This window comes from Populus trichocarpa, chromosome 13, assembly GCF_000002775.5.
Source record: "Populus trichocarpa isolate Nisqually-1 chromosome 13, P.trichocarpa_v4.1, whole genome shotgun sequence".
In the NCBI taxonomy this organism is placed as follows: domain Eukaryota; kingdom Viridiplantae; phylum Streptophyta; class Magnoliopsida; order Malpighiales; family Salicaceae; genus Populus; species Populus trichocarpa.
In genome coordinates this window covers 13,990,057-14,013,261 of record NC_037297.2, presented here as the reverse complement: position 1 = coordinate 14,013,261, position 23,205 = coordinate 13,990,057, and the positions used below count along the sequence as shown (strand labels likewise).

General features: G+C 35.5%; 4 protein-coding genes across 8 annotated transcripts; all 4 read left to right on the top strand.

The window, feature by feature from the left end:
- Positions 1 to 1,394: 1,394 nt before the first annotated feature.
- Positions 1,395 to 11,736, top strand: LOC7494412 (protein ACCELERATED CELL DEATH 6). 5 transcript variants are annotated; one of them, XM_052446431.1, is made up of 7 exons: positions 1,395 to 2,151; positions 2,256 to 2,571; positions 8,032 to 8,269; positions 8,376 to 8,435; positions 10,436 to 10,498; positions 10,574 to 10,654; positions 10,880 to 11,736. In XM_052446431.1, the coding sequence occupies exons 1-7, from the start codon at positions 1,515 to 1,517 to the stop codon at positions 11,594 to 11,596; spliced, it is 2,112 nt and encodes a 703-aa protein (XP_052302391.1). In that variant the 5' UTR covers positions 1,395 to 1,514; the 3' UTR covers positions 11,597 to 11,736. The 5 variants fall into 5 exon arrangements, with proteins under 5 accessions (XP_052302391.1, XP_052302390.1, XP_052302392.1 ...); XM_052446430.1 differs by lacking the exon at positions 2,256 to 2,571 and having other exon boundaries at positions 1,397 to 2,151; positions 7,716 to 8,269; XM_052446429.1 differs by lacking the exons at positions 1,395 to 2,151; positions 2,256 to 2,571 and adding an exon at positions 6,809 to 7,611 and having other exon boundaries at positions 7,716 to 8,269.
- A 631-nt stretch (positions 11,737 to 12,367) lies between these two features.
- On the top strand, positions 12,368 to 13,408 carry LOC127904164 (steroid 5-alpha-reductase DET2-like). Its single transcript, XM_052446283.1, has one exon. It carries the CDS (start codon positions 12,376 to 12,378, stop codon positions 13,270 to 13,272), a length of 897 nt encoding a protein of 298 aa, XP_052302243.1. The 5' UTR covers positions 12,368 to 12,375; the 3' UTR covers positions 13,273 to 13,408.
- A 170-nt stretch (positions 13,409 to 13,578) lies between these two features.
- LOC127904158 (clathrin light chain 1-like) lies at positions 13,579 to 19,391 on the top strand. Its single transcript, XM_052446249.1, has 3 exons — positions 13,579 to 13,672; positions 18,690 to 18,751; positions 18,879 to 19,391. Exons 1-3 carry the CDS (start codon positions 13,579 to 13,581, stop codon positions 19,389 to 19,391), a joined length of 669 nt encoding a protein of 222 aa, XP_052302209.1.
- Positions 19,392 to 21,441: 2,050 nt separating this feature from the next.
- On the top strand, positions 21,442 to 22,467 carry LOC7497379 (ribonuclease 1). Its single transcript, XM_006376453.2, has 2 exons — positions 21,442 to 21,787; positions 21,898 to 22,467. The coding sequence occupies exons 1-2, from the start codon at positions 21,458 to 21,460 to the stop codon at positions 22,342 to 22,344; spliced, it is 777 nt and encodes a 258-aa protein (XP_006376515.2). The 5' UTR covers positions 21,442 to 21,457; the 3' UTR covers positions 22,345 to 22,467.
- The last annotated feature ends 738 nt before the right edge of the window (positions 22,468 to 23,205 follow it).

The following is a 23,205-nucleotide window of genomic DNA, read 5'->3' as shown; positions in this document are numbered from 1 at the left end:
TCGCTTATGTTCTGCACAATCAATCAAAATAAGTTCTACACTTTAAAAATTGGCAAAAGCAAGAGGGGATTAGCTCTTGGAAAGCGAAACTTGACAAATATTCTCTTGTCCCGACTTTGGAAATGAAAGATCCGAGTCTGGACGAAGTACCTTTCTAGCATCTAAGAGAACATCCACCTTCATTTGACATCACATGAAATGGACAACGAAATTATGGAAGAAAATCAAACACGTACAGACCGAGTCCATAAAAGACTTAAGACTAGCAAGTTGCATAGACTAAGACTTTTTTTTTTTCCTGTTTTTTTCTTTTTCTTTTTCCGAACGAAAACGATTTCATCCAATAATACTTCGCTCGCATTGGCTGAAAATTCAGCATCAGTGGCTTCTTTGACGACTGGTCAGACAATAGCTAAGAATATAAAAGGCAGACTCGTAGGTAATTTAATTTACCCAAAACAGCTTTGGTAAAAGAAACATTAAACACTACCAGTAGATTTTTAATTGAGAAAATTAGAGGTTACGGTTTATATTATCAATAACCCATTGAAATGCTTAAGAATAAATACTAATAATTAACAATTTAATTACAGCTTATCATCATCCTGATGGCATCCCAGTACAGATCCCTCTACTTCTCAAAATCCTTTTGTACGTTGTCAGCTTTAAAAAGTTAATTTAATAAACACCTAAGTTATTTTCCTCTTTTTATTTTTCTCTTCGTTCACCAAGGTTACTATAAAAAATAAAATAATATATTATTTTAATATAGTTTCAAATAAAAAATATTTAAAAAACAATTTTTACATAATCTATTAACTCTACAGAGAAAAAACAAAAAGAAGACGCCCTTACATTTGTCACAAAATCAGTTTCTGACATATTGTTAGGAGTGCTCGACACGTTTGTTTAGATAATTTACAAAGTCATAGTTTGTTATTTGACACTATCGTTTGACTTGATTTTAAATCTTATTTGAAAGTGTTATATATTTGTTTTTTAAATTATTTTTTATTTAAAAATATATTAAAATATTTATTTTATTTATTTTAAATTATTTTAAACATAACACATTAAAACAATTTAAACATATTAAAGAAAATTAAAGAAAAAAATTTTTTTTTTTAAATTTTTTTAAAAATATAAAAACAAACATTTTTTTTTTGTAACCGTTGGTTTCCAAACTAGTTTACACAGAACTCGACTAATCTTTCAAGACCCTGAAATTAACGACTAGATAAATCTTTATTAACTCTGCAATTTATAATACTGGAACTGATAAAATCTAGAGAATAAACTCATGATCTGACAGTTGAGCCCCTCGTGTATTAAATAATATAAGATACAAACATGCTAATATAATTCATATTTTCCTCTTTTCCTTTTCCTTTTCCTTTTCTAGATGCTGCTTTAACCATGGCCAAGGCTACTCTCTCCTTCTGGTCTATTTGAATTAGAAGTCCAGATGTCTGATATGTATAGCTGATTCAGGTAAAATAACATTTTCTTTCGCTATGTCTAGCGTAGCAATAAACATAGTTCAAAACTCGATTCCGAGAGATCACATGGAAAATACAAAGATAGATAGTAAGTTATATGAGTGTGTGAAGCAGGACAATATTGAGGAATTTAAAAGCCGCGTCCAGCAACATTTAACAGAGAAGCTTGTGACTCCCTGCGGGAACTCATTACTTCATGTAGCTGTAAGCTATGGAAGTGACAATATTACATCGTATCTGGCTGGAACGTTTCCTTCTCTAATCACCATCCAAAACAGCCAGAAGGACACAATCCTTCATCTTGCTGCCAGAGAAGGAAAGGCCAGTCATACAATTAAATCTCTTGTGGAATCGAATCCGAGCTTGACGAGGAAGAAAAATACAAAGGGAAACACTCCTTTGCATGATGCAGTGATCAAGGGCAACAAAGACCTTGCCATTTTCCTAGTTTCCAAAGATCCAGAAGTGGCCTATTACAACAACAAGAATGGCAAGTCTCCTTTATTTCTGGCAGTTGAGAACGGCAATAAGGAAGAGATACTTGATGATCTCTTGAAAACGGAAGCTTCGTTCCCTATAAAAAGTGAAGATGGTGATGCCCTACCAGAAGGAAAGTCCCCTGTTCATGCTGCCATCAAGCAACGTAACAGAGGTGATCACAATTTCATTACTCACTAGAAAATGAATTGCAGACAAACAATTGTTGCAAAGCTATCATCTTTATATTCATTTGAAACATTTTCTTTTGATTTTCAGATATTTTGGAGAAAATTGAAAAGGAAAAGCCAGAGCTATTACGTCTCACCGAGGAAGGGTTGGGAAATTCACTGCATTATGCATCATCCATAGGTTTTCTCAAAGGAGTTCAATTCCTATTAAAGAAGTTTGACGATGGTGCTTATGAAACAAACCTTGAAGGCAACTATCCTATCCATCTAGCATGCAAAAGTCACTCTGTTGATGTAGTGGAGGAATTTCTTGATATATTCCCATATCCAAAAGAATTCCTCAATAAGAAAGGGCAGAACATTCTTCATGTAGCGGCCAAATATGGAAATGGCAATGTGGTTAGGTATTTACTCAAACATGACCAGAAGCTCGACGCACCGCTGCTAAATGCGATAGATGAGGATGGAAATACACCTTTGCACTTGGCAGCAAGTCATGGCCGTTGCATGGCTACATTTCTTCTTTTGCGTGACTGCCGCGTTGAACATTTCATTGTTAACAATAGAAATTGCACACCATATGAGTGGGCTGAAGAATTTTCCAAAAGATTTGAAGAGAAATACATAAAAACAGATGAAATGGTATGCTATTAATTTGATCATCATTTGTCGAGCTACAAAAGTCTATATATTTTAGGAGTTTATTGATTTAATATTTTGGTATCTGGGCTTCCTCTTTGTTGCCAGCGTGCCAAGGAACGAAAGCAGTTTGATTCCAAGAATAGTACCCCTGCGGATGAGATCAAGGTATTTAGTTTTAGGATTATGTTAAGTTTTTTTTATTTAAGAACAAATATTTGTGACAAAATACTACATAAAAAAAGAGACAATTCATTAATAAAAAAAATGTTTTGATTAAATAGATATCCTTTTTATCTTTATTTCAAAAAATCGTGTAAATTTTTTAACATATATATTTTCATTGCTTTTAGTTTTTATGCAATAAAAAACATAGCTAAAAAAATATTTATTTTTATTTTTCAAGAAAATCATCAAATCATAAATTCATTATTATTTTATTTTTTAATTAAAACTTGCTTGTAAGATTATGAGAAGTTGTTATTAAAAAAAAAACAATGATTTTTATAAAAACATTTGTAAAAAAAAAAATGGTTTTTTTTTAAAAAAATGGTTTTTTTTTTAAAAATATGTAGATACCTTTTGTTATTTTTATTTCAAATCAATTTAAATAATTGTTTTAATCCTATAGAATTTTTTTTATGAAAATAAGTTTTTATAGTTATATAATTAAATAAAAAAATTAAAACTGTCTCGGCAGCGAGATCAAATATCTTCATGGGTATGTATCTTTCAACTTTCTACTTTAACTTTTATTTAACACTAACAACTCTTTTTATGTCATATAATTTTTAATTTATTCTATTAAATACACCCATTAACCTTCAAATTTCCATTTAATTTTTTTATGACACATTCATGGTACATGTACATTTTTTTTATATATATATTAAAAACTAATTTAAAATCCTATCCACAATATAGCGTGAGTGACTTTGCCAAAAAAAAAAAAACAGCACTGCATATTAACATACAATTATGTTTTTTTTTTTCAGGATAAAGTAGTTGATTCAAATAAGCTAGATACAAAAGAGGCATCACCAAAGGACGAAATAAGGGTTGTGTATTTACGATTGGTATTATTGCTTCTTCTTTTTTCCTTGCCATCCCTAATCTTTTAAACTTCTAGTTCAAGCCCAATTGATTCAACTTGTTCTGGGAAAGGCATTTGAAGGCCAATGCTTTAATTTGGATGCAATTGAGGAAATGCCAAGAACTCATTAAAACAATGAAGTTTTTTTTCCCCTTTCTATGCAGGTGATAACATCATCGATCTTATACTTCAATGCCCGCCCTAAGAAATCCCTATTTGTCTATTTGAGCTTTTCCCCGTTACTCTACAGCCCATGTCACGAACAAAAGAGGAAATAAAGAGCATGGTAGGGAGTCTTCTGGTGGTAACAGTTCTTGTTGCTGGTGTAACCTTTGCAGGTGCTATACAATTGCCACAATTAAGGGATAACAATAACTCTAGTGAATTCAACACCATTTATGAGAATCTTCTGTGTGGTTATTTATTTCTTGATGGGGGGGCTTTATCTACCTCTCCGGTGGCAGCTCTAATCCTTCTCTGGTCAAACTTTAATTATCCCAAATTTCAAATCCCTGCAGTTGAGTTCTCAATCTCCATGGTTTGTTCGGCAATTGTCATGATGTTCCGGGCATTCTTTTGTTCTGTGAGAATAGCATTGCTAGATCCCATGGTGGGTTGTTAACAATCATCGTTGAAGTGGTGGCCGCTATGTTTTTCCTTGCTCAGGCATTCCTTGTTTTTCCTTGGATTATCCCGCTATATTTCAACGAAGTTCTTCTACGGGTTCTCTTGCACTATTTCTACTACAGCCTTTTTTTAGTGTTTATCTACAGTGCTGGTGGCTGCCTAATAAACTCTCTGATCTCAAGAGAAAGCACAATCTTTAGTAAGATCAGAGGTCGGGATATTGGGATCGATAACATCTTGGATTGTGTCTGCCTACCGATTGTGCATGGTAATAATTTGAACTTGTAATAACTCTTGAGTTTCCGATTGAATGTATGCGCACTTCTAATTTATTTTTTTTCTTAAGCATGCATTTACTATACTCCTTTTGATGTTGTTGGATTGAGTAAAAAAAAATTAAATCAAATATTCAATTTAAGATATTGTTATTTGTGGAAGTTGAGAATAATTGGGTGGCTTAATTTATTGGTTAGTTAAAATTTTTTATGTATATTTGTAGAGCAATATACAATAGTAATGATGAAAGTTACAACACAAGAGTATGACTATACTATTTTTTATATAATATGCCTACAATATTTTTTATATAAATATATTAATATGTCTCCTCAATCTGAAGATGGAGGATCAAACTGAAGTTTGTATCGAAAAGCAGTAAATGAAAGTTTGTATTAAAAAGCAATAAACGGAGCAGTTGAAAACGGCTGAATAAAAATATTTGTAAATTGATCATGAGAAGGGGTAAACAAATCTGAATTAAAACACCTCACCCAGTTAAAATCTGAATTAATATTGGAGAATTAAAGATATCAACTTGGTTAAAATCAACAAACATCATCCCATCCCTGCTCTAATTTGAATCAATAAGGTTATTAATAGGTTCAAGGCATTTGCTATAGATTTGACATCACCCTTGAGTAGATTAAAAGAGAACTGCAGGATTTTTTCAAGCTAAAAGAACGTGCAATTTCAAAAAGGGTTTTGTTCTAAGAAATACAGCCAACACCACCCCACCATCAAAAGAAGAGAACACAATAATGCAGACTGTGTCCCACGTAATCATTTGATGATAAGTTTTTTTGTTGTCTATACACTACCCCTACCATCAAAAGAAGAGAACACAATAATGCAGACTGTGTCCCACGTAGTCATTTGATGATAAGTTTTTTTGTTGTCTATACACTACCCCTACCATCAAAAGAAGAGAACACAATAATGCAGACTGTGTCCCACGTTGTCATTTGATGATTAGTTTTTTTGTTGTCTATACACCACCCCACCATCAACAGAAAAGAACACAATAATGCAGACTGTGTCCCACGTAGTCATTTGATGATAAGTTTTTTTGTTGTCCAGACACCACCCCACCAGAAGAGAACACAATAATGCAGATTGTGTCCCACGTTGTCATTTGATGATTAGTTTTTTTGTTGTCTATAGTTATTCCCATTGCGTTATAAACAGTATCTTATAAGAATTAATTGAACACTAATCCATGTGGTTTCTAAAAATTAATTCATGGGTAAACTCAGATCTTGAGAGGAAGGGTGAGAGGCATTTTGAAAGAAATATTATAGTAAATGGTGATAGCAAAAACAACCCAGGGATGATACAACGACGGCAGGAATAATTATAAATGAATACAAAACTAATTAAGTAACAAAGAGTGACATTTTAAAAAAAAAAACAAAAGAGACCGAATATTATTACCCCGAAATCATATGGTTCAAATTATAATTTTTCTTGATTGAAATAATTATATGGCTATATATGTGCGTACAATACCTATAATTAATATAATGTCTGTTGAAAGGTATAATATCAATGAAAAAAAATATAATACTGCTTTTAAAAAACTAATAAAAGATTCTACTCGTTCACCATTAATTAATAATTGCTTTTAGAATAAGTCCCCTGTCACTTTACACCATCAACTTTGCAATTAAATGCATACTTTACTGGCTCATATTCATTGAAACTAATAATACTCTAATCACCTGTTAGAGAACAAGAGGTAATGATTAATTGGTTTTTGGATTGAGATGCAACGTTACTTAATTTTTAATCAATTGCTTGTATGTGTTTTGTTGAAAATATAAAAACAAATATTTTTTTTTTGATAACTTGGTTTCACGCTAACTTATATAAATCTTAATTAATTTTTCAAGATTTTAAAGTTAATAACCAAACAAATCTTTATTAGCTCGGTAATTTATGACAGTTAAATTAATAATTTTTAAAGAATAAACTCATATGTTCCTCTTTTCCTTTTCCTTATCTAGATGCTGCTTTAACCATGGCCAAGGCTGCTCTCTCCTTCTGGTCTATTTAAATTAGAAGTCCAGCTGTCTGATATGTATAGCTGATTCAGGTAAAATAACATTTTCTTTCGCTATGTCTAGCGTAGCAATAAACATAGTTGAAAACACGATTCCGAGAGATGACATGGCAAATACAAAGATAGATAGTGAGTTACATGAGTGTGTGAGGCAGGACAATACTGCGGCCTTTAAAAGCCGCGTCCAGCAACGTTTACCAGAGAAGCTAGTGACACCCTGCGGGAATACACTACTTCACGTAGCTGTAAGCTATGGAAGTGACAATATTACATCTTATCTGGCTGGAACGTTTCCTTCTCTAATCACCATCCAAAACAGCCAGAAGGACACAATCCTTCATCTTGCTGCCAGAGAAGGAAAGACCAGTCATGCTGCCAGAGAAGGAAAGGCCAGTCATGCTGCCAGAGAAGGAAAGGCCAGTGATACAATTAAATCTCTTGTGGAATCGAATCCGAGCTTGATCAGGAAGACAAATACAAAGGGAAACACTCCTTTGCATGATGCAGTGATCGCCGATAACAAAGAAGTTGCCAAACTCCTAGTTTCCAGAGATCCAGAAGTGGCCTATTACAACAACAATAATGGCAAGTCTCCTTTATATCTGGCTGTTGAGAATGGCGATAAGAAAGAGATACTTGATGTTCTCTTGAAAACGGAAGCTTCGTTCCCTATAAAAAGTGAAGATGGTGATGCCCTACCAGAAGGAAAGTCCCCTGTTCATGCTGCCATCAAGCAACGTAACAGAGGTGATCACAATTTCATTACTCACTAGAAAATGAATTACATACAAACAATTGTTGCAAAGCTATCATCTTTATACTCGTTTGAAACATTTTCTTTTGATTTTCAGATGTTTTGGAGAAAATTGAAAAGGCAAAGCCAGAGCTATTACGTCTCACCGAGGAAGAGTTGGGAAATTCACTGCATTATGCATCATCCATAGGTTTTCTCAAAGGAGTTCAATTCCTATTAAAGAAGTTTGACGATGGTGCTTATGAAACAAACCTTGAAGGCAACTATCCTATCCATCTAGCATGCAAAAGTCACTCTGTTGATGTAGTGAAGGAATTTCTCGATAAATTCCCATATCCAAAAGAATTCCTCAATAAGAAAGGGCAGAACATTCTTCATGTAGCGGCCAAATATGGAAAAGGCAGTGTGGTTAGGTACATACTTAAACAGGACCAGAAGCTCGTCGCACCGCTGGTAAATGCGATAGATGAGGATGGAAATACACCTTTGCACTTGGCAGCAAGTTATGGCCGTTGCATGGCTACATTTCTTCTTGTGCGTGACAATCGCGTTAAACGTTTCATTGTTAACAATAGAAACTGGACACCATATGAGTTGGCTGAAGAAGTTTCCAAAAGAACTGAAGAGATATACATAAAAACAGATGAAATGGTATGCTATTAATTTGATCATCATTTATCGAGCTACAAAATTCTATATATTTTAGGAGTATTACTGTTTTAATATTTTGGTATCTGGGCTTCCTCTTTGTTGCCAGCGTGCCCAGGAACGAAGGCAGTTTGATTCAAAGAACAGTATCCCTGCGCACGAGATCAAGGTATTTACGTTTAGGATTATGATAAGTTTTTTTTATTTAAGAAACAATATTTTTTATAAAATAGTATCCAAAAAAACAAAAGAGGATGGGTTAATAAAAAAAAGTTTTTTTTATTAAATAGATATCTTTTATATCTTTATTTCAATAAAATCATGAAAAGTTTTGTCCATATTTATTATTTTAATTGCTTTTAGTTTTTCTGGAATAAAAACGTAGCTAAAAAAATATTTATTTTTTTCAAGAAAATCATCAATTCATTATTCTTTTATTTTTTTAATTAAAACTTATTTATAAGATTATGATAGGTTGTTATTAAAAAAAACAAAATAATTTTATAAAAACATTAGTAAAAAAAATGGAACGTGTTAATAAGAAAAATGGTTTTGATTAAAAAAATATAGATGCCTTTTTTATTTTTATTTCAAATCAATTTAAATTATTTTTTTAACCTATAGAATTTAAATTATTTATGAAAATCAATTTTTATTGTTATGTAATTAAATAAAAAAAATTAAAAGTATATCCCAACACAAAATAAAATATCTTGTATTTAATATATAGAATAAATTAAAAATTATATAATCCTATAAAATATAGAGAAAGAGTTGATAGTGTTAACTAACACAGAAACAGAAGATAATATATATATATATATATATATATATATATATATATATATATATATATATATATATATTAAATACACACATCAATTTCTAAGTTCCCATATAAATTTTTTGATGATGTTCATGATACATGCACATTCTTTTTTATATTAACAATTAACTTAGAATCCTAGTAGTGTTGGTACCTGGCTTGTATTCGCAAAATTGGTGAGCCCTAAAGCTATACTTTAGCTTAATTATCTCATCTAGGCCCCGTTTGTTTGCTGGAAAGTAGTTTCTTTTTGGAAAGTGAATTCCGGGGAAAGTGAATTCCAGGAAAGTGAATTCCAGGAAAGTATTTTCCGATGTTTGGTAGTGTAATGAAAAATAAGTTGAAAAACACTTTCCAGTGTTTGGTTATGTCATGGAAAATGAGCTGGAAAATAACTTATTAATGTTTTATTTTTCTCAAGTTTATTAAAATAATGAGGAACAAATCTTACAAATTAAAAAGTTGAATGAGAATGAAATTGAAAAAAAATATAATTTCATAAATTATCTCAAATAAAATAAATAATAATCAAAATAATAGAGATCAAATCTAAAAAATTAAAAAAAAAATAAAAGGTGAATAAATTAAAATAATAATAATTAACATTTCATAAATTATTTCAAATAAAATAAGTAACAATCAAAAGAATAAGGACCAAATTTGATAGATAAAAAATTTCAATAAAAAAATGATAAGGAAAAAGCAAATAGCAATTATAAAAATAAGGACAAAAATTAATATAAAAATTAAATTTTAAGAGATGGAATTGAAAAATAAATATACAAAACAAATTATATATAACAATTAAAAGTTTGAGGATCAAATTTAATATAATCAGCAAATAATAACATTTCTAAATTTTTCACAACTTCCGGAAAGTGTTTTCCGCCCAAATTTTCCAGGAAAACACTTTCCTGAAAACCAAGCCAAATTTTCCTTTGACTGGAAAGTGTTTTCCGTTGACCAACTTTTCTAATGGCAAACAAACACAGGAAAGTTTGGAAAGTGGTTTCCGGGAAACCACTTTCCGAAAAACAAACACAGCCAAAGGGAAAACACTTTCCTGGAAACTAAACCAAATTTTTCTTTGACTGGAAAGTGTTTTTCGTTGACCGGAAAGTGTTCTCCATTGACTGGAAAGTGTTCTCCGTTGACCGGAAAGTGTTTTCCGTTGACCAACTTTCTTAATGACAAACAAACACAGGAAAGTTTGGAAAGTGGTTTCCCGGAAAGTGAATTCCGGGAAACAAACATGGCCCTAATCTCAAATGACTTTTTCTCAAACATGAACCAGTTTCATTCGCTTAGATTGTTGTCTAGCATTTTAACATGTAATTTTACAGGTCAAAGTAGTTGATTCAGATAAGATGAATACAAAAGAAGCATCACCAAAGGACGCAATAGCGGTTGAGTATTTTCACTTGGTATTAATATTGTTTTTTTTATTTTCTTTTTATTTTCTAATTTTTTTTTTTGGACAGGGCAAAGAAGTTGATTCAAATAAGATGGATGCAAAAGAGGCACCATCAAAGGACGAAATAGCGGTTGGGTATTTTCACTTGGTATTATTGCTTTTCTTCTTTCCTTTTTATTTTTTCACTTGCCATCCCTAATCTTTTAAACTTCTAGTTCAAGCCCAATTGATTTAACTTGTATACCATTATATTAAAAAAATTGTAAACCATTCCAGTAAATTACTTGTTCTGGGAAAGGCATTTGAAGGTCAACGCTTTTGTGCCAAGAACTCATTAAACAATTAAGTTTTTGCCCCCGTGCTATATATGCAGTTGATAGCATTATCGATCTTATTCGTCAAAGCCCGCCCTAAGAAATCCCACAAGGAGCTTTTCCCTGTTACTCGACTACCTATGTCACGAGCAAGAGAGGAAACAAAGACCATGATAGGGAATCTTCTAGTGGTAGCAGTGCTTGTTGCCGGTGTAACCTTTGCGGGTGTTATACAATTGCCACAATTAAGGGATAACAAGAACTCAAGTGATCATCGTCGTCATGAGAATCTTAACAGCACTACTTATACTGCCTCCCATTACAGCAGTTATGAGAGTCTTCTGCATCATTATTTGTTTTTCGATGTGGGGGCTTTATCTATCTCTCTGATGGCAGCTCTATTCCTTCTTTTGCCAAGCGTTAATCATCCCAAATTTCAAATCTCTGCAGTTGGGTTTTCAATTATCATGGTTTGTTTGGCTATTTTCATGATGTTCGGGGCATTCCTTTTTTCTGTGAAAATAGCATTAATAGGATACCATGGCTGGTTGTTAACAATCTTCATTACAGGGGTGGCCGTTGTTTTTCCTTCGATTATTCTGCTATTTGTCACCCAAGTTCTTCTAAAAGTGCCCTTGCATTATATCTACTACGGCCTTTTTTTCTTGTTTATCTACGGTAGCTGGTGGCTGCCTAATAAACTCTCTGATCTCAAGAGAAAGCTCTCTGATCACAAGAGAAAGCGCTCTGATCACAAGAGAAAGCACAATCTTTAGTTAGATCAGAGGTCGGGATTTTGGGATCGATAACATCTTGGATTGTGTCTGTCTAGCGATTGTGCATAGTAATAATTTGAACTTGTAATAACTCTTGAGTTTCCAATTGAATGTATGCGCACTTCTACTTTTTTTTTTTTTTAAGCATGCATTTACTAGACTCCTTTTGTTGTTGTTGGATTGAGTAAAAAGTAAATAAATCAAATATTCAAATTAAGATATCAATGTTAATTAAAGATATCAACTTGGTTGGTCTTAACAGTATTAAAATGGCACGTTGCATTACGATAAAATCATCGACACGTTGCATTACGATAAAATCAACAAACATCATCCCATCCGATATTTTGAGAAATTAATTTGAGTTAATTGAGAAATCAACAAACATCATCCCATTCGATATATGAACTGTTGTTATAATTGGTAATTGATTAGTATCATAAAATCATCCGATATATGTATCTGCTTCAAACGTTGATCTTGAGATTACTGGATTTACTTTACCAGTTGAACCCAATTAAATAATATAAGATAAAAACATAGTACCAATCACAAATGACCGTCAGATTTGACTTAGAAGCATGATACAATAAAGTAGGATAGTACTGAATTACTGGATTTACTTTGTGCCTAGGGCATGTGCCAATCACGAATGGTATTTGGAGAAGTTGGGATATATATATAATTTTTTATTAAATAATAAATAATAGTAAGATAATAAATGAGTAGATATTGAAATCAATAATATAACATTTTCATCTCTACGCGAGTTGCAAGTCATGGTGTGCTATCATGATGCTCCATTTTTCTTCTATAAAATGCCTTTTTTTAGTTCATCATCACTCCAAATCTATCACCAGCAACAAACTAAGCAAGCAACAATGGCCTTGTTAGACCAGAGTTTCTTTCATTACAGCCTCCTAGCTTACTACCTCCTAGGACTCCCTACCTTCATTGCCCTAAGGTTCTTTCAATTCCCATATGGCAAGCACAACCGTCTAGGATGGGGCCCTACAATTCCTCCACCTTTGGCTTGGTTTATCATGGAAAGCCCCTCCATTTTGCTCCCCCTCATCCTCTTTCCCTTGGGCCAACACTTCACAAATCCCAAAGCTCTAGTTCTCATGTCTCCTTATCTCCTCCACTACTTCCACCGCACTTTCATCTACCCGCTTCGCATTTACCAGAGTACCTCTCAACAGAATACCAAAACCACTATTGGTTTCCCGTTGATTTTGGCCTTTAACGGATTTTTGACTCAAGCATTGAATACTTACATACAGGCTAGGTGGGTTTCTCATTATAAAAGTGATTATGATAGTGATGGAGGTTTGTTTTGGTGGAAATTCTTTGGTGGATTGGTGGTTTTTCTATGGGGCATGAGGATTAATATGTGGGCTGATACGGCTTTGCTGGTTTTGAAGAGGGAAAGTGGTGGATATAAGGTGCCAAGAGGAGGGTGGTTTGAGCTGGTAACTTGTCCTAACTACTTTGGAGAGATTGTGGAGTGGCTTGGATGGGCAGTGATGACTTGGTCATGGGCTGGGTTTGGTTTTTTCCTCTACACATGTTCTAACTTGGTGCCTAGGGCATGTGCCAATCACAAATGGTATTTGCAGAAGTTTGGAGAGGATTATCCCAAGAATAGAAAAGCAGTGATCCCTTTCCTCGTTTAATTATTGATAGAATTGCGTAGAAGGAAGAATTTGAAGAAGAAGAAGAAGATATTATTAGCTGTTATGTTAATATATGTATATGTATGTATGTATGTATGAACAATAAAATTCCAATACCTGAGGAGCTTTTAGTTAATTTAACTCTTGCAAAACATCAACGGGGATCCGTTACCCACCTTAACAGATCCGAACACAACGTAAACTGCCATAACGACCACCTAGTAAAACAGAGCGAAAGTCTCCAAACAATCCCCATTAATAAACAAATATTAGAGAAACACAAAATTTTGCATCAAATCATCAACAATGGCTTCCTCCTTTGATTCATTCAACCCTGAAGGATATCAAAATGACCCCACAAAGCAGCATGTCCAACGTGATTATGATGGTGGCTACATAGGTGATGACACATCATTCCCTGGGGCAACACCATTGGCTCAATAAAATTTCTTCAATGACAACAACATGCATTCTTCTGAGGTGTATGGGTTTGGTATGCCTTCTCCAAGTCCTGGCGCAAGTGAGTTTTGTTTTTGTTTGTGGAATTGGGTAATATTCGCTTTCTTGATTGGATCTGGATTTGAGTATTGTACATTTGGAATTTGCAATGGGGCTATGGTTTAATGAGTTTACTGAATACCAAGTTTTTAGTTAGAATTGAAAGGGGTTTGAACTATCAAATTAAAGTTTTTTTTTTTTCACTGAAGAATTGATTGGTATAGAAAGCTGTCACTCAAAGGCTTCTTGAATGTCGTCTCGTAAAACAGTTAGAGTTCATCTTTCCATCAATTCTTTTATTGTTCCCTGATTTTGGTTGATATGAAGCAACGAGAGTACGTACTAAAACCTCTTTGATTTTTACATGCTGCTAATTTTGCATTATACCATACTTGTATGGCACCATGGCCAATTCAAAAATCGTAATGTAAAATAGGGCTTCTAATTGTTATAGGTTCATCGGAATATCAAAATCTTCCAGACTAATCTTTGTTTTTTCTTGATCATCTATACTGTATTTCTCTAATTGTCCTTTTGACATCTTAGAGATGTTTTCAGCCTTCTTTTACGATCCTTTCTGATGAAAATGACTATAATTTGCTGCAACAGATAGCTTTCTTTGATATGGTGAAGTGTCAGTGCAGAGTTGCATGGTTTTTGTTTTGGCTGATCACATACATATATGAAGTGGAAATTCAAAATCTTCTTATGTGTAGGGGATGATAAGCAAGGCATCATATGGATAAAAATTTGACTTCTTATACTGGTGAAGATTTCACCTACATATTTTGCAGGAAGAATGCCCTGTTGGGTTGGTTGCCATTAATGTGCAACAACCATTGACAATTGCAGCAGCTGCAGCTGGAGTTGCACCAACCATGTGCACCCATCCAAGATGTCAAAGGTTGGCAGCCACTATTGTTGAAGAAGTGCTGGAGTTGGCAGACACCTTTGTTGAAGAAGAGTTGGAGCTGGTGGCACCATTCTTGCCTATAAATAGGCAGCAAGAGAGTAGAGCAAACTGAGATGAGAGTGGTGAGAAATGTAGAGAACAAGAGAGAAAATGGAGAGCTGCATTGCAGCAGCTGCAAGTGCAGCAATGAGAGCTGGGAGTAGAGTTTGAGTGAAGTGATCCTCCTCCTCCATGCATATCCTTTCTCTAATCTCTAATAAAATGGACTCTCTCCCGTGGATGTAGGCGGTTTTGCCGAACCACGTAAAATATTGTGTCAGTGTGCTTTACCCTCCTATGAGCAAATATCAGTACACCCCCGGTCCGCGCATGGGGGAGCCGGAATTCCCTAACAATTGGTATCAGAGCTGATGGTTTAAAGGGGTGTTTGATTTTTTGCTCAAAAATAAAAGTTGTCAAAATTGTGTTTTGACCATACCACTGTGTAGAGGAGGAAGAGACGAAGCCAACGGTGAAAACGGCGTCAAAATCGGACGTCGGACATGGCCGCACTCTCCATCACTCTCCGGCAAGGCGTCTGCCCACGCGCGCAGACGCGCCCCACGCGTCTTCTTCACCCGGATGAGTTGACCCGACCCGAATACCAGTTGACCCGACCCATGTGGCTGACCCGGATAAGGATGACGTCAGCATGACGTAAACGTGACGTCATCCTGAACAGTAGACATGTCAGGGATGACATTAACATGATGTAATTGTGACATCATCATGTACAGTAGCATGACCCATGATGACATCAGCCTGATGTAATGGTGAAGTCATCATGCACAGCAGGCATGCCATGTCAGCAGCCACGTCATAGACCAGTCAGCGTCTAGTCAGCAGCCACGTCACCAGACTCAAGCCGAACTGAGCCGAGCCGAGCCAAAAAGGAGCCGAGCCGAGCCGCGAGCTGAGGGATAAGATTCTGTGCAGCGGAGTCTACATGCAACCGGATCTGAGATTGAATCTGGGCCGTTCATCAGGCCAGAATTGTTTTGATCAAATCTTAGCCGTCTGAAATGCGATTTGGACGATTTCAGACTTGTTTCCAGCTAATTTGATTGTTCCGGATGCAATGGTACGGTCCGATCGTTGATATTTGACACCGAAAGTGGTGGTGGTGAATTAACAAAAGAGATTGCCCGATCAGGAGGCATCTAAAGGTCATCGTGGTGGTCGATGATGATGATGATGAAGAAGGTGCACATGTTTACCCAATTATATGTGCTAAAATGCTAAGTGGGGAGAATTTTAATTGCTTTGAAGGAAGGCAAAATTGGGACACTCTGGACACCCGATCATGTGGACGATTTGAGGTGGAGAGTGGAAATTGATGAAGACCAATCTTGACGAATCTAAGCACTGGTAGTCTCGCCAGATGTTGAGAAATCATGTATTAAACTAGTATATTTCAGATTACTTGTAAAGGAAAGCCGCAACAAAGCTAGCAAATGGTTGTATATACGAAAAGACAGTACGATGGATAGATATGGCCTAAGAAGTTCTGTCTAGGAGGTTGAGTTTTAAGCGGGACCAGTGTGACCCCTCCAATCTTTCCTGGGAACTTGCTTAGTGGAAGGATTATCCATACGGTACTATTTTCGTATATATAGCAGTTTGTAATGAAACGGTTGAAGACTAGCAGGATGACGGCACAAGGGAACAGTTGGGTTCCGTATGATCAAGGATCTGATGAAGTGGTGATTTCTCCAAAGAAGTTAGATTCGGTGACTGTGATTTCTCGAAGGGAGAATTGATGAAGACCCTGATAATGGAAGAGAAATACAGCAAGGGGATAAAGATTGGCACCCTATTTTGACTTGGACAGGTGTTGTGACAGGATGAGCTGCTGTCAAACATAAGCAAGGAATAAGGAGAAATCTGGAGAACAAAAATTGCACGAGGGCACACGGAGATTGTGCAGGGGTACCCGTAGGATTCAATGAGGTACTATAATGAGACACCAGGTGCAAGGAGAAGAAGTGTTCCCAGATGAAGCTCAGAGCAGAGACTGTTAAAGTTTGTACAACAGGAAGTCTCTTATGCTCTTGATGAAGACAACAGACGAAGACCTTTCCAATGCATGCAAGAATGGAAAGAGAGCTGTTGCAGAGGCACCTAATTGAGGGGGTGCTAACGCCTGTGATAAAAGGCGATCGCCTATGATGAAAGGCGAAAACACCAAAGAGAGTTGGTGTAGGTGGAGCTGTCAAGCAGAAAGACACAGAAGCTCCAAACATAGAAATCGAGGTGGAGGATTGCGAGGAGTATACCGCAAGTTTCTCTTTCTATGTAATCAGTGGCAGTTATCTCTCCCATAGTGCACATGGTGGTAGAGAACTTTTTTGGAGCCACTTTGAAGCATCTCAGCTGAAGGAGGATGCGACCACCTATGAAAGGTGAAGACACCTTAGAGAAGGTGTGTGGGCCGTGATAGGAGCCCCGAATCAGACCGCCCCATGACAACGGGCGAAGACACCTTATAGAAGGTGTATGGGCCACGATAGGAGCCCAAGTTCAGAACAACCCCAGAGCCAATGTGATGGCTAGATATGAGTGGACAAGTGTATGGATAGCCAATGAAGTGGCTATGATGAGTATGAAGACAAATGCAGGATTGACTTTCATGGATATTGCCCCCATGCTAAAGATCAATGAGCTAGAAGACATTTGCCTTGGACAATAAGTGTGTGACTTGTGGAGCATTAAGACGCGGCTGCTATGAAGGAGCAGAGGGCATGTGCAGGTTCCCTGAACAAGTTGACTCTTGTCAAGGTGGTGAGCTCAGTAAAGGCATTGTAATACTCAGTATCAAGACATATATGGATCAACCTTTAATGGGCTGCCCCCATAGGTGAAGGTGGAGAGCTACTTGGACTCTTGAGACTAAGAGCGAGAGACTCACGGAGAAGTAAGGCGTGGTTCCTAGGGTGGAACAGAGGGCAGGCGCAACTCCTGGATGAGTAGACTCTTGGAAGAGTGGTGAGCTCGTGATCATATTGAGATACTCAGATAATGACTGTCGCACTTGGAAATAGAAATTTCCGTTTGAGGGGGTGTTGTAAGCCTTGGTGTAAGGCTTGATGAATCATTCCGGACCGAGCATGGTTGATACGCTCGAAGGGGAATGCAGTGTGTCCCAGAGACAAGCGTTAACACTCTTCAGATGTGAAGTGGCAGACCATCTGGTTGTAGTGATCCTTTTGTGTGAGAAAAGGTGTGCTTTGGTGACTCTGGTGATTGAAAGGTTTGGCGAGTACCTGTAAACTTGGCCACAGACGCTCTCAGAATGGTAAGCTTGGAAGAGCTGCAGGATGCAAGCCTGTGCTGAAGAAGCAAGAGGACAGTTGCCCTACATGAATGGCAAAGGGGGTGATTGTTGGGTTGGTTGCCATTAATGTGCAACAACCATTGACAATTGCAGCAGCTGCAGCTGGAGTTGCACCAACCATGTGCACCCATCCAAGATGTCAAAGGTTGGCAGCCACTATTGTTGAAGAAGTGCTGGAGTTGGCAGCCACCTTTGTTAAAGAAGAGTTGGAGCTGGTGGCACCATTCTTGCCTATAAATAGGCAGCAAGAGAGTAGAGCAAACTGAGATGAGAGTGGTGAGAAATGTAGAGAACAAGAGAGAAAGTGGAGAGCTGCATTGCAGCAGCTGCAAGTGCAGCAATGAGAGCTGGGAGTAGAGTTTGAGTGAAGTGATCCTCCTCCTCCATGCATATCCTTTCTCTAATCTCTAATAAAATGGACTCTCTCCCGTGGATGTAGGCGGTTTTGCCGAACCACGTAAAATATTGTGTCAGTGTGCTTTACCCTCCTATGAGCAAATATCAGTACACCCCCGGTCCGCGCATGGGGGAGCCGGAATTCCCCAACATGCCCTCCATCTAGAGGAAGAGGAGAAAAGAGAGAAGGAGATGATAAACCAGATTATCAATGAAGCTAATGAGATGATGAACCAGATTATGAGGAAAAGCAGCAGAATTGTGAAACCAACAAAGCTCAGAACAGAGAAAGAGAGAAGGTAAAATTTCTGTAAAGACACTTTTCCAATGTTCCCCCCCTATTTCTTTCGACGTGCAGATCTCAAGTTTTCTACATTCCTTCCAGCTTTATTATGAGGTTAAACATATGGATGTGCTTTTCTGCAGCTGTACTTGGCAAACAAAGAGAAGTTTCACAAAGAGGCAGATAAACATTACTGGAAAGCCATTGTGGAGATCATTCCCCGAGAGGTGCCAAGTATTGATAAAAGAAGGGGTAGAAAAGATGATGAAAAGAAACCTTCCATTGCTGTAATTCAGGGTCCAAAGCCTGCAAAACCCACTGATCTCTTAAGGATGAGGCAACTTTTCGTGAAACTGAAACAGAACCCTCCACCTGACATGATGCCTCCCCCTCCCACATCTGCCAAAGATGGAAAGGATGCGAAGGATGAAAATAATGGGAAAGATGCCGAGGATGTGAAAGGTGAGAAAGATGGAAAGAGTGAAAATGAAGGGAAAGATGCCAAGAATGGAAAACCTCCTACACAAATTGCTGCTGCTGCTGCAGCTGCCGACGAAAACAAGCCTGCTTCACCTTCTAAAGACATTGCCATGAGCAGTTCACTTGACTCGTCAAAATTAGATGCTCTTGTTGCTGCTGTTGCTGAAGGTGAGTAATGTTAAAAAACCATCTCGATCTAATAGCTTAAACTGTTATATAAGATTTCAGGATATGATTTATATTATTTTCTAACAATTCCCCTTAAATAAAAGCTTTTTGGGCTTGAAACTTGTACAGACTCACATTATTTTGTGCTTAATTTTATCAAATAAATGGACCATGTCAAAGAACCATCTCAATCTAATAGTTTAAGCTGTTAGGTGACGTTTCAGGATATGATTTATATTATTCTCTAACAAATCTCCTCAAGTGAAAGTCCTATAAGCTTGAAACTTGAACAGACCCACATTATCTTGTGCTTAATTTTATCAAATAAATAGGAATTGTGAGATTTGAACTCGTGACCACTATGTCATCAAGGCATATCATGTCAAAGAACCATCTCAACTCAATAACTTAAGCTATTAAATAAAATTTCAAAATATAATTTATATTATTCTTCTATAAGATACTGAAATTGAACCAGCCACTGCTCGTGATGGCACCCGATAATTCTTTCTATCAATTCCTATTTGCCTTTTAAGCTCTCATTTGTTGAATGCGAACAAGCTCAGCTCTCTACAGATGTTATCGAGCTTGTGGCATGGACTGTGGAGAGTTTCTTTCTACCTGTAGGATGTATTAGGCTTCATATGCAAATTGAGGTCAAAATACTTCTTATTCTTAAAAATTAATAAATAAATAAATATAATTTCATCATTTTGATGCTGGAGGCGTAAGTAATTTTTAATATATATATATATTTTTATGAATGTCATTTTGAACTTCAAATTTTTAATCCCTTTAAACTTGATTTCTTATGGGCCAAGCATGAAAGCCCATGGACCATTATCTGATTAAAACGGGCCTTGACTACAGCTTACAAAGTTTCGTCTAAGAATGAAAAAGCCCATGGATATTCATTGTAAGAGTAAGAAGGTCCTTGAATAAAATCCCATGGATCATTGTAAGATTAAAATGGGCCAAGTGAGACAACAACCTGCAAAGGAGGCTTTAGATATTTTAATTGGTTCCTCTACTGGTAAGAAATATTTAATTAGGTCCTTCTATTAATATACTGTTGCATTGTGTCCACCAAGCATTGAAATTCGTTGCAGAGGGAGTTTTAAATACCATCACCAACCCGTGTTTTTTAAAAAATTTAATTTTTTTTAATTTTTTTTCTATATATTTTGAATTGTTTTGATGCCCTGATCTCAAAAATAATTTTTAAAAATAAAAACAATATCATTTTGATGTATTTCAGCATGAAAAACACTTTGAAAAGCAACCGCAATTACACTCCCAAACAGACCCTGAGTTTTTTTTTAAAATGTTGTAGCGATGATACAAACTGAAGATAGAGTAGTATTGAAGTTTTTTTTTTTAATGTTGTAGTTTTTATTTTTTTAAAAATATATTAAAATAATATTTTTTTTAATTTTTAAAAATTGATTTCAACATATCAATGTAAAAATATAAAATAAATGATTTTTAAAATGAAATTTTTTAATTTTTAAAAAACTTATTTTGGAATCACTATTTTTTTCAATGGTCTTCTTAAAATTCAAAGAAAAAAAAACTGAACTTTATTAACTTTATAGTTCAAGTTCACCCTGTATATTTTAACATGAAGGGTATTATTCACTTTATTTTTTTTCTTAAGGTTTGCTATAAATTTAAAGAAAAAATATTGAATCCGGTTGATTTTATGGTCCAGGTCATAAATATTTTTAAGGGTTAAATAAAAATTTAAAGGAAAAAAATATTAAACCCGATTGAGTTTAAAGTCTGAGTCACATGTTTATTGAGTTAAGTTACAACAATATTTTTTTTATTTGTATCTTTTTTTTAATAATTTTTAAATTTATATTTCAATTAATATCTTTTATTTATATTTGTTTTTGCTGATTTAATATTTTTTGGACGAAGATTGTTTTTTATGATGGTGTGTGTTTTTAATTTTTGATTTTTTTAAAAGGTAAATATAAATTTAAAAGAAAAACTTTATTCAATCTATATCTGAGGCTCCACGCACACCCTCCATTAATCTCATTCTCAAGTTAAACAAAGCCTTGTGAAAATGTTGACGTATTTTCTTCTTTTCTGTTTGCTCCTTACAGAAGCAAAATCTATACCAGCTCATCCTCCTCCAGCTCCTTCTCCCCATCATTTTCCGCTTGACTTATGGCCTAAGGACTCCCTCTTACCTCGACGTCCTTGTCCTCCTCTACCTCCCGATCATTTTTGGCTTGTCCACACATGGCCTAAGGGCTTTTGCTCAAATTCCTCAGTACATTGTCCACAACCTAATAACCTCCCACTCGAGCTAACAATTCATGGCTGGTGGCCTGTGGACAGAAAAGATAGTACTTTGAATAACTATCGGCAAGTAGGGCCAATTAATTATCTGGTAACTCATTCTCATGTAATTTGTTATTTTTAATATATAGTTTTTGTCTTATGATTTGTGTGTTTTAGTGTTATAATCTTCCAACACATCTTTGATTTCATTTTGTGCAGTTCACTGGAGAAGCTGGTGAAGAGCTTTACACTGAAATGAAAAATAATTGGCCCAACCTGACATCCCCCATCGAGTACCGTTACGGGCACATAGCTTTCTGGGAAAAGGAGTGGGCTCGTCATGGCATTTGTTCCTGCTTCGAACCCCGACTGTACTTTGAAACAGCTTTGGCATTGAAGAGAACCATTAACGTATCTCAAGCTTTGAGAGCTAATGGGATAAAACCTGGGATTGAATACCCAAGACGGCGTTTCGTGAAAGCCTTGAGAAGAAAAATACCCCGTTTATCCTTTGCTATGAGATGCGGCGACAAGAATGGAACCAAAATTCTCATCGAAATCAGGGTTTGCACCAGCGAAACCCATGCAATTTCATGTTCTCAACGGTTGAATGACAACTGTGGGTCTTGTTACATAAAACTTGTATCCGAAATTGAACCATTTTAATATTTGTACTTGGACAGCAGCAGTTGTCAGCTAAAAAAGGTACGAATTGGTGCACTGGTTTATATTATATTAGATATTGTGTTCGATCATTAAGCAAGGAATATTGTATCGCATTGCTATAAACAGCTTTCTTGAAAGAATATCTTAATCCATAATTTAAATTCAATTTATATTATTTTTATATTATATTTAATTTTTATTAAATAAATAAAAATTATGAGTTTCAAAATTATAACCACTTAATCATCAAAACTCTGATGCTATATTAAAAAAATATTTCAACCCAATAACTTAACTTATTAAAAAAAAATTTAAAATATAATTTATATTATTATCTAACAATTACTAAATTTTTATATCTCTTTAATTAAACTTATCGATCAGGGCACCTCTCCTAAATCAGTTTGCTACTCCTAATTTTTACTAAAATTTTTGTACTTCTTCTTCTTAACGCCAGCCACTGCTTCGTGGCACCCTATAATTCTTACTATCAATTCCTATTTGCCAGCCACAGCTTAGTCATTCGTTATGCTGAATAAGTGCAGCTCTCTACAGACGTTATCGAGCTTGTGGAATGAGCTGTGGGGAGTTTCTTCCTAGCTTTAGGATGTTTTTGCAAAAAAGATGCCATCCAATTCTTTTTCTAGAGGAGAAAAAAGAACAGCCACCGCACGCTGACCTGGACTTGTAAACCTAAATGAGTGGCTTTTTTTTTATTTATTTTAAAAAAAGAATAAGCCAATCATGGTGGGCGGCCTAGGCATCTGAATTTTTTTTTTTTTTTACTTTAGTTTCTATGTTTTTTTTTTAATTTAATTTAATTTAATTAAAATAAATTATTTAAATACATGTGTGGGATGT